The sequence below is a fragment of the Chinchilla lanigera genome, unplaced genomic scaffold (genome assembly GCF_000276665.1).
Source record: "Chinchilla lanigera isolate Chin_1 unplaced genomic scaffold, ChiLan1.0 scaffold00008, whole genome shotgun sequence".
NCBI lineage: Eukaryota > Metazoa > Chordata > Mammalia > Rodentia > Chinchillidae > Chinchilla > Chinchilla lanigera.
Genome location: NW_004955409.1, coordinates 4849720 through 4860584, shown reverse-complemented (window position 1 = coordinate 4860584; position 10865 = coordinate 4849720). Strand labels below are relative to the sequence as shown.

General features: G+C 44.0%; 2 protein-coding genes across 3 annotated transcripts in view; one reads left to right on the top strand and one right to left on the bottom strand.

The window, feature by feature from the left end:
* Cops2 (COP9 signalosome subunit 2) overlaps positions 1 to 614 on the bottom strand; it is a 28517-nt gene extending 27903 nt beyond the window's left edge. The window contains exon 1 of one of the 2 annotated variants that reach the window (XM_005376679.2): positions 149 to 614. In XM_005376679.2, coding sequence (XP_005376736.1) covers positions 149 to 202 — 54 coding nt within the window. In that variant the 5' untranslated portion in view covers positions 203 to 614. The remainder of the gene's footprint in view (positions 1 to 148) is intronic. The other variant, XM_005376680.2, reaches the window with a different exon arrangement.
* Positions 615 to 8189: 7575 nt separating this feature from the next.
* Galk2 (galactokinase 2) overlaps positions 8190 to 10865 on the top strand; it is a 100632-nt gene continuing 97956 nt past the window's right edge. The window contains exon 1 of the mRNA XM_005376681.2: positions 8190 to 8361. Coding sequence (XP_005376738.1) covers positions 8309 to 8361 — 53 coding nt within the window. The 5' untranslated portion in view covers positions 8190 to 8308. The remainder of the gene's footprint in view (positions 8362 to 10865) is intronic.

Genomic DNA, 10865 nt, shown 5'->3' with positions numbered 1-10865 from the left:
GGGACCCGGGGGGCAAACCCGGCCTGTCACTGCCCCGGACGCGCCGGGGGGACGCACGCTCCACGCCGCGGGGCCGCGGCCGACTCAGCCTCGGCCCCGAGGGCCACCCACCACCTCCTGCCCCACGCTTCCGTCCCCGGCGCCTCACCAGGTCGTAGTCCTCCTCATCATCGCACATGAAATCATCCTCCATGTCAGACATCTTGGCCGGGAGGGGGGAGGGGGAGGGGAAATCGGAGACAACCTCCTCCCACAATCCTCCGCGGCTCGGAGGCGTCGCTCCCAGCTTCTCCTAACCTTCCCATAGATCTTTAGGCAGCCGGGTTTCCCACCCGGAACCAAAGCGCGGAGCACGGAGAGGTTTTGCTACGACGGTAAAAGGGGGTGCACCGCGCCGCTCTTCCTGCGAGACCGTCGGCGCCTTAGCAACTAAACATAGCAACTGGGAAGTCGGGTGCTGAGGCTGTCTTCGAAAACCTTGCGCTCTTGTGGAGCAGTTGCCAACCTTATAGTGAGGGAACAGGGAACAGCCTCCTCTCGGATGTGAGACTCTGGAGCCGTCTCATTCGGGTGAAAGTAAAGGGCAGCCTAGAGCCCGATACCTTTAAACTGAGAAAAGGCGGACATGCCCGGCTTACATGACAGGTAGTACTGTTTCTGCCGTCCTTACCGGTGTGCACGTAGCCCGCACGTTGCGGCGTCTCCGTGTACACGTAACGTTTGTTATGTTTGTAGCTGACCGAACGGTTCTGTGGATATCTCAAATTAAGTACGCATCAGTCTGTGGAGGTGCCTTCAGTCTTACTCAGTTCCTCAACGAATTTAAATTGACCTTTGGGCCGGGGAGATAGCTCAGTGGCACAGCTCCTGCCTGGCAAGCACAAGGTCCTGAGTTCGATTCCCGGTACCAGAAAAGAAAACAAAACATAAATTGACCTTTACTGCCCTTGGGATAAAATTAAGGTTAGCAGTTAATGGTTTCTTAAAAATGTACTATCGTCGCACAAGCTCATTAGCAGAATTGTAAATAAAGAAAAATAAAATTGAAACAAAGGGGAGGACTGCCTTTCATACAGATAGTGTAAAGTTTCAGTTCTGTCCATTTACGTCCACAAATGTGTGGCATAACATAGATATAATTTTGGGTTATTTTTGCGCCTAGTTAATGTACCAGCACAGATCAGTACATATAGACATCTTTTTCACAAGGATTATTTAATAGCTGTGTCCCAGTGCAACATAATTTATTACTATACATTCAGAAGGCTGCAAAACAGCACTTTTATCTTTTCAGAGGAAAAAGGCAAAGGAGAACAGCCATAAGACTTTTTGAGTAATCACTTGAATTGACGCTTGTTTTGTTATGGTTCTTATAAGTTGTCCATATTACAATAATACAATCTCATCTGTTATGCTATAGAATAACACAAGTATTTTTCCTTATAGTTTTTTCCTGCCTGCATATTATCAAGAGAAATTACAAACGTAGATAAAGTTGAAAGAATAATACTGTGGACACTGTGTATACCATTAGCTTTAATTGTGTGTGTATATATATGTTCCCTGACTCAACTGGAAGGAGCATGCAGACATATCACTCCTAATGTAGGTGTGCATAGGTTCTAAAATTAAGCCAGACGTGGTGGTGCACGCATGTAATCCGAGCACTTGGGAGGCTGAGGCAGGAGAATCGTGAATTCTTCAAGACCAGCCTGGGCTACAAAGTGAGCTCAAGGCTAGCCAGAACTGCATAGAGAGACCCTGTCTCAAAAAGACAAAAAAAAAAAAATAGCAAAAATAGGGGAAAATCAAATAAGTGGGTGACTAGAAGCAGTGGGAAAATGGCAAAGATTTGAGCATTATTTTTCCTTGACTATACCCAAATTAGTTAGGCTCAGTCTGAAAGTTTGTTCAGAACAATTCAAAAACCCTTAAAAGTGCTTAAAACACTACTTAGGCACACAGATGTTACTGTGTATTTGTTGAGTAAATACACACATTAATGAAGTAATCTTTCTATGCAGGGAATAAATTTGTTTTGTTTTGCTTTGTTTTTGAGACAGGGTCTTAAAAAAAAAAAAAGAGATAGGGCCTTGCTATGCAGTTCAGGCTGGCCTTGAGCTCATTGTGTAGCCCAGGCTGGTCTCAAACTCACAACGATCCTTCTGCCTTAGCCTCAGGGAATAGGTTTATATCTAACTCTACACATCAAAGTATTTCTCTGTTTATAAAAGGCCATTCCAATGTTACCTTGTTTACATGACCTATTCTCAATACTTTATGCAAGTAAACTATTCAGTAGTTTTATTCCTTTTTTTTTTTTTTTTTTGGTACCAGGAATTGAACTCAGGACCTTAGGCTTGCCAGGCAGGTACTTGTGCCTCTGAGCTATATCCCCGGCTCTTAAGTAGTAAATAACTGAAAAAATTTATTTTAATAGGATGTATTGCTGTGATATAGTGCTCTGTTAAAAGTAGATCTGATTTTTTAAAAGTTATTTTAAGATACAGCATTATTGAGATAAAATTCACGAGCTGTATTAAAGGACATTAAGATACACGTACTTAAAGTGGACAATTTTATGAATTTTGATGTACATGTATGCCTTTGAAAACATCACTATACCAACATAATGGGTATTTATCACTGCAAGTTTCTTTCTTTCTTTTTTTTTTTTCCTTCTGGTACCAGGAATCCAACTCACGACCTTGCACTTGCCAGGCAGGCACTGTACTGCTGAGCTAAATCCCCAGCCTGCAAGTTTCTTTCTTTGTTTTTTTTTTGTGTGTGTCTTTTTGAGACAGGGTCTTGCTGTGCAGTTCAGTTTGGCCTCGAGCTCACTTTGTGGCCCAGGCTGGTCTCGAAGAACTCACAGCAATCCTGCTACCTCAACCTCCTGAGTGCTGGGGTTACAGGTGCACCACTACGCCTGGCTCATGGCTCACTTCATCCTGATGCGAGCGGGAGAAGTGGGATATGCTTGCCTCTTTTGGAGGAAGAATTTATACCCTGTTTTAGGCAGGTGAGAAATCTTTGCTCTTGGATGTGGCCAAGGTTCCTTAGAAAACATGAAGAACTCTTATGGCTCGACAGCAACAACACAGACAGCCAAGTTTAACAGATAGGTAGGAGGATTGAAGAGATCATCCCATGGATGCTACTGGTTGGAGGACTGCACCTTGAGTTGTGTTTGAGATTTGAAACTCGGTAGACAAGAAAACACACGTACAAGGAAGTCCAGTGCTGGTGTGATGAGGACTTTTTAATGTTTTACTCTGAAAAACCATCTGTAATCTGTTAAAGCAGTTTTGCACAATTTCTGCTCCTTTCACATGGGGTTTTAGGCTGAGGATGTAGCTCAGTAGTAGAGTACTTGCCTGGCACATTCAAGGCCCTTGGTTTGGGCCCCAATATGCGCCTCCCCCAAAAGGTCGTATTGATTTTTAAAATATTATAATGCTGTATTTAACTACATCAATGTATGTTTCTCTGGTTCATGAGTTTATCTTTGACTTTTGATATAAGTAGTAACACACTAGGCAGATATGCCGCATGTGGTGGCATGTACCTGTAATCCCAGCACGTGGGAGGCTCAGGCAGAGGGTCATTGTGACTTCATGGCCAGTCCGACCTATGCGGTGAGGCTGTTGCAAGAAAACAAAACAAAATAATAATAATAATAATAATAATAATAATAATAAGGAATGTAGCATCATTATAAGGAAGACATTAAAGCAGCATAATATTATTTACTGCTGGGTGTGTTGGCATATCCCTGAATGAGGCAGGAGGATCACTCGTTCGAGATTAGCCTGGGCAATGTAATGAGCCACTGTCTCAAAATACAAAATAAAGGGTCCGGGCCCTGGCGCATAGCATAGCTAGGTTACTTGCCCTCGTGCAAGTGAGGTCCTACAGGTGCAATCCCCAGTGCTGAAAAAAAAATGACCATGCTGGGAAAATACCCACAGTGACTCCCTGTCTGTGCTCCCCAAACAAGGAAATGACCTTTCAGGTGAATGATCGGCCTCCCTGTGGTGTTAGATAGGTAGATCAAAGGTAGACTTAGGCTTCAGGAAGACGGAAAACTTCCTGTGGAAGTGAGGGAAGGTGAGAGCTAAGCATTGGTAGCTATCAGCCACGTCCATATGACTCTGACACTCCTGCTGTTTACTTGTTTGGGAGCACGTTTGTTGTTGTTTGTTTCATTTGATTGTTTATATTGTTTGTATTTGGTTTACTGTAATATTTTACCTGCAGAGAGACTAATACCCTTGGAAGAAAAACAATTTCAAGTTAGATTATTAGGTTTCTTTAAAGAATCCATCATGACATACCATTTATTAGTTTATAATTTGCCTCTAAACCTTGTTATAATTGTGCCTACTTGCAAAAAGAGAGATTTGAGATTTTTACACATAAAAATACTGTAAAATTTAAATATTTAATTTTACTAATCAGAACCAAAGGAATACCTTTTTTTTTTTTTTTTTTTTTTTTGAGACATTCAGGCTGGCCCTAAGCTTAATTTGTAGCCCAGGCTGGTCTTGAACTCCCAACGATCCTCCTGCCTCAGCCTCCCGAGTGCTGGGATTACAGGCATGAGCCACCACACCTGGCTAGGAATACCTTTTTAAAACTGACACTGAAATGTGTTTCTACTTCATATAGAGATAATAATATAAGATGTAAATTGTTTACTTAGTAAGATACCAGTTCTAGGAAGATAGGATAAGACAGTAATGTTAGTTGTTTTTGTTTTTTGTGTTTTTTTTTGAGACAGAGTCTCTCTCTGTAGTGCAGGTTAGCGTTGAACTCCCTTATGTAGCCCAGGCTGGCCTTGAACTCACGGAAATCCTCCTGTCTCAGCCTCCCTAGTGCTGGGATTACAGGCATGTGTCACCATGCCTGGCTAGTAATGTTAGCGTTTGTTTTGTTTTATGTTTGCTGTTTGATAGTAGTTTTAAAACAGGTTATTTTAAGAGCAATACTTTATAAAAATTATAATGCATATGTTTTAATTCTGGAACAAGAATTACTTATTGTCAGTAATTTATTTCTAGGCACACTTTGCTGAGGTCTCATGGAAGGGCACACATTCAGTAGTAGTATGACCTCTGGATTAGGAGTCCAGAAGCCTAGGTTTTGATTGTTTGTTTGTTTTTGTCTTTTTGAGACAGGGTCTTGCTATGCAGTTCAGGCTGGCCTTGAGCTCATTTTGTAGCCCAGGCTGGTCTTGAACTCACAGTGATCCTCCTGCCTCAGCCTCCCGAGTGCTGGGATTACAAGCATGTACCACCATGCCTGGCCAGAAGCCTAGGTTTTAATTCCAGCTCCAGCCTATTCTTTTACTTTGGGCCAAGCATTTTAAAAATGAACTTTTAAATATTTGCTATATAATGTGCCTTCCAATTTGCATCAGCAATGAGACTGCAATGGAAATGTATCTATGATCCACACTAGTGATTTTTCATTAGCTTTTATTTAGTAAACTCAATATTTGTTCATCAAATATTCACTTAGTAAGAAGTACTTTCTGGAACAGTTTCTGTAGTCATTGTGTCTATTTAAAAAAATCTTGTGCAAAATGAGTTTATCTTCTACTATTTGTAAAGAAACAGTATTCTCAAAGCTTCAAAATTTGATTTTGAGTTCATGTGAAAAGATATATGAGAAACATATCTGAATAAAAATGATGTTCTCAATATTTATTGGTGTTCCTAAAATTTTAAATTTCTTGGTTATGTTCTCTCCCTATTCAAATCTATTTGTGAGAAGTGATAATGATGCCATCTTTTACCCAAGATGAAGCCATAATAAACATCATACAGGAATTTGTTGGGGTTCAAAAAATCAGGTGATTAGGAGGGAAAGAATACTAGTGAGTCTGTTAGTCAGCTTTCCTTTGCTGTGACAAAATACCTGAGTCAGCTTACAAAGAAGAAAGGTTCATTTTGGATCATGGTTTCAGAGGTTCAAGTTCATGGTCATTTGGCTGCGTTGTTTGGGTCTGTGGAGGGGCGAAACGTTAAGATGGAGAAGGCATGGCCAAGCGTAGGTGCTTATCTCATGGTAACTGGGAGCAAAGACAGAGGTGGGGGAGACACTTAGGTCCTAGCATCCCCTTCAAGGGCATGACCCTAACAACCTAGCATTCTGCCTCCTAAGGTGTCCGACCTCTCAGTACCACATGATAGTGACCTAGCCTTTGCTACCTGACCTTTAAGGAACATTTCAGATCCAGATCATAGCAGTGAGAAAGCAGTTTTGAGGCCAGAACAACTTTGCTTCCATGATGTTCCATTTACAATAATAACTCAAGAAGCTTAAGAGGCTTCCATACTTTGGCTATATTCTGGTATTGCTGACTTTATCTTCCATTTCCTCTTCCCCCATGTTATGGTTTATATCTAGATGTACCCCTAAAATGTCATGCATTCGTAGGTGGGGCTTTGGGGAGGGCGTGGATCATGGGTGTGTGACACTGAATTAGACTTCTGATGGGTTTAAGGCTGGTGTGATGTTGGGAGGTGAAGGCTGGTGGAAAGAGGTGGGTCAGAAGTGGGTGTGGCCTGAAAAGATGTAGGTCTCTCCTCCTCCCTTGATCCCTGTCTGCTTCCTGCCTGCCCTGCCATGGACTTTCTCTTCTGCCAAGCCCCTCTGCCATGCTGCCATATCATGGAACCAGACAGCGATGGACTGAAACCTCTACAAACTGTGAGCCAAAATAAAGCTCTGCTCTTTTAACTTGTGGGTGTCCGATATTCTATCCCAGCAGTGAGAAAGTAAGACACCCCACCTCCTGACTTGTGCATTAAGAAGAATGATCAATTGCAAGGTAGCAACTTGTTGAATCTAAGTTACATTGCTACCCTGGTGTGTTTGGCTTTGCTGTAATTTAGATGTACATTGAGTGTGTTTCCCAAAGGCTCATAGGTTGGACCCTTTGAAGAGGTAGGCCAGGTGGAAGTTAACTAGCTCCCAGGGGAATTTATGCCGTTGTCTTAGGGTCAGTGCTCTGGAGATTGTTTGGTATAAGAGAGGGATCCTGACCCCCGAGTCTCCCTGGCTTCCAGTCCTGCCAGGTGTTCTCTACCACACCTGTTTGTCCCACTGTGATACGACTTGCCCTGCGGCCCCTCTGGAGGCCAAGTAGACGGGGCTGCCTCCAAAACTGTGACCAAAATAAACCCCCTTTCTTTATAAGTACACATCCAAAGAGATATAATAGCAACAGAAAACAGACTAACACAAGCAGTTGGACCCAGACTTCCGCAGTTGGAGACTCTCTGTCATAGGTGTTTTGCTTGCTCTCTTCACTTAGGTTTAATCTTGATATTCTGAGGTACAAAGTGTGCTAGATTGAGAGTTAATAAGCCTGGATTTTAATTTGAGTTTTCGGGCTGTGATCAGTGAGACCCTTTCATTCATTCAGTTTATTTATCTTGCCCGTTTGTTAAAACCGACCTGCCAGGCTCTGTTCTGGGTGCTGGGAACGCACTGCACCACCCACAGTGCCAGTGTGATAGAGGCCGTGAGACGGACATAAGCACATAGAGAAGTAACTGCACAGGGCAGTTCTGACAGCAGAATAGTCATGTGAACAGTGACGAGGGGGAGGGGAGACAGGACCTCTGGGATTTCTCTGGGTAACAGGAAAACCAAGGGTTGACCAACCCGATGTTAGGGACCCCCGCAGACTGAAAGACAAGATTCCCTCTTTTCACTACTAACTGTGCTGTAGGAAGGCCCGCCAATGCCTGTGTTCTAGAAACAAATGCAAGTATGTTTGCATCAAGTGCGGTGTCCATGTCATGCTGCCTGGGAAATAATCCACACGGGCAGAAGCCGGAGCTAAGCATTTCCGTGTACTTTTGAGAGTAGCTGCTAGACCTTAAAGGAGAAAACAAAACCAAAGCGTCATTTTAAATACAGCACCGCGAGGGCTGGGGATGCGGCTCACCGGTAGAGCGCTTGCCTTGCGACACACACACACACACACACACACACACACACACAGATAGCGCAGATGACCATGGCTTGGCAGATCCGCAGGTGACAACCATGCGCGGCTAGCAAGCGTCCCCTGGGCTCCAGGTGCCCGGCGAGCTGGAGGGGCGGGCGGGGACTCGCCGAGTCCAGGCCCGGAGGAGGCCGGGGCGGGGCGGCTGCGCGGCCACCTCGGCGGGGCAGGGCTGCAGGATCTCCGCGGGGCAGGGCTGCAGGATTTCCGCAGGGCAGAGTCGGAGTCCCGGAAGAGCCGCCGCGTGATCGCCCTGGCAGGCGCAGGAGGAGGATCCGGGGCGCGATGGCTGCGGAGGGCCCTGCCACGCTTCCGGTCCAGGTGGCAGAACATCCCAGGTGGGGGACAGCAGGTGGCACGCGTGGGGACCTCCCGGAGGGCCCGCGGCTTGGGGTGCTTCCCGGGGGCGCCGCTTTTGTCCCAGGGGAGCGGGCAGATCTTGAGTCTTCAGGTGCGAGGCTGGGACGCTATCAGTCCCTGGGGTCTGTACTGCTTCGGCCTGCAGTTCTGTGCCTTTCGTCCTAAAGGCGGTGCGTTCTTTCCACCCGGTTTTAGGAAACACCCCTAAATCAACCCGGAATGCCTCCTTGTTTTGGTGCAGCTGACACTGCTTTTGAAAGTCTCCTAAGTACTTATAGGCAGGAAACATTAAAAACTTCTTGGGCTTCTGTGTCTTAAAAAAAAAAAAATCCTGGAATCTCTAAGCTGTCACTCAGGGAGTTAGTTTGCTGCTGATATCCAGCTGCGGAATAACTGATAATTCAGTGATGGTTAGTGGAGGAGTTTTAAAAATTACAACCACTCTAAAAATTCTTTGTGCTGATTTATGGTGCTGAAGTCTCACTGAAGGTGGCCTTTCACTTGCCACTAGCCAGGGCTTTCTGAGCTTGGCCGCTCTCCCCTTTCCGTGTTGTCAAATTTTTTCTTTTCTTTTTCCCCCTTTTTCTGTGGGGTCTGTGCTCTTTCTATTTCCTGGTTTACTACAGCTATGATCAGCTGACAGTAATATACTTCAACTTGAAAGCCTTCTGTCAGGCCTAAGCCAACAAACAGTATACCGTTAGTTACTAGAGAGAAACATAGTTTCTTATTCTAGAGACCGGCATAGTGTTAGACTCCTTCAGAACATCTTTGAAAGTTTCTACATTCTCAAATGGAACTTGCATAGTGCTATTGCCCTCATACTGTACTGGGCAAAGAACTCTTGCTCGCTACTCAAATGCAGATGCTAGTCAGCCCCAGCACACATTTCAGTAAGATAATTCTTTTTACTCTCTTTATATGAAAATCAAGCAGGAATAGAAGTGCAAATATTTTCTTTTTGCATCCCACTCATGCTTGTTCCGAAGCCATAGGACTTACAATTCCACTGTGACCACTTTCTTGGCTGTCCTTGTGGGGATATCTCTTTCTTTTCTTTGGAATTAAGCTTTGCATTTTTGGGTTATGTTTCATAATTTATTGATTTTCACATACTATATAACTCACCCATTTACAGTGTGCAATGAGGTGATGGTTAGTATTTTCAGAGCTCTGCATCCATCACCACAATCAAATTTGGAACATTGCCTTCACCCTGAAAGAAACACGCATTCTCTACTCACCCCTGAGCAGCTACTAATGTACTTTCTGTCTCTCTAGAGTTGGTTGTGCTGGACATTTTGAATAAATGCCGTTAAAAAAAAAACAACTTCAGTCAAAAGAGCACTCAGAGCTCCAGACTTAGCAGTTTGTGCTGTGATTCTGGGGCCAGTTTCCCCTCTGAAAGGTGTGACCTTCACAGGGACTCACCGACTCACTCTGAACCGCTCCTTGGCCTCCTTGTCACCGCTAGAGGAACTGCGTCGAGGCAGAATCTTGTGGGTGGCCAGCCCAGAGGGACAAGGGCAGCTGCTTGGCCAATTACGCCCTCAGTATTTAATTGTCAGAGGATTAGGTATGAAGTTCAGAAAAAACACTGTGCCCTTCAATGCTTTCTAAGAGGAAAATCCTCTCCCTGTCCCCTTTGACAGCTCTGTACATTTGAGTTTCAAAGGTAGGCCTGTTGTTCATGTGGAGTGGTTGTAACAAGGTGTGAACTGGAAACTTTCCCAAGGTAGCCTGGGAAATGGCACAAAATTTGGTGACTTAAAATCATTTCACTAAATCACATTTCAAGAGACTCACTCTGATTGTGATGTTGGCATTTCACTATAAAAGGTAAATTAGTAAAGATTCAAGAGAATTTGAATGTAATCAATACAGTGTGTGGTTTTCACAGGTAGACCCAGCCCCGTCTGGAAGTTAGGAGAATTGGCTCAGCCAGAAAACTGGGATTTACCATAGCCATATCCCTCTTTCTCACATCTGATTGGTCATCAATCCCTGTGGCTTCCATGTTTACCTGTCACCTTCATTTAATCTCACTCATCTCTGTCTCTGCCACTAATGCAGATTCAGTGTTGTTTGGGGTTTACTGCCTGTTAGATTTCCTGTTTCTTAACCCAAAGGCCCATTAACAGAGGAATGGATAAAAAAAGATGTCTTTTTATACAATGGAATACTACTCAGCCGAAAAGAAGGATAAACTTGAGACTTATAGGTAAATAGATGCAATTTGAGACCATACTCATAAGTGAAATAAACCAGATCCACGTGTGTAAACATTGCATTGTCTCCCTGATGTGAGAAACTGGGAGAGTAAATAAGTCCTAAAATGTACAATAGATATTGTGAAATGGGAAGAAATTGTTCAAGAGGAAGAAGGAACTAGGATGGGGGAAAGGGGAAAAGACAGTAGGGAAAAGGGAAAAAATGCAAAGTCAGTTATACTTTAGTGTCTCTTAGTTCACTGAAAATGAAG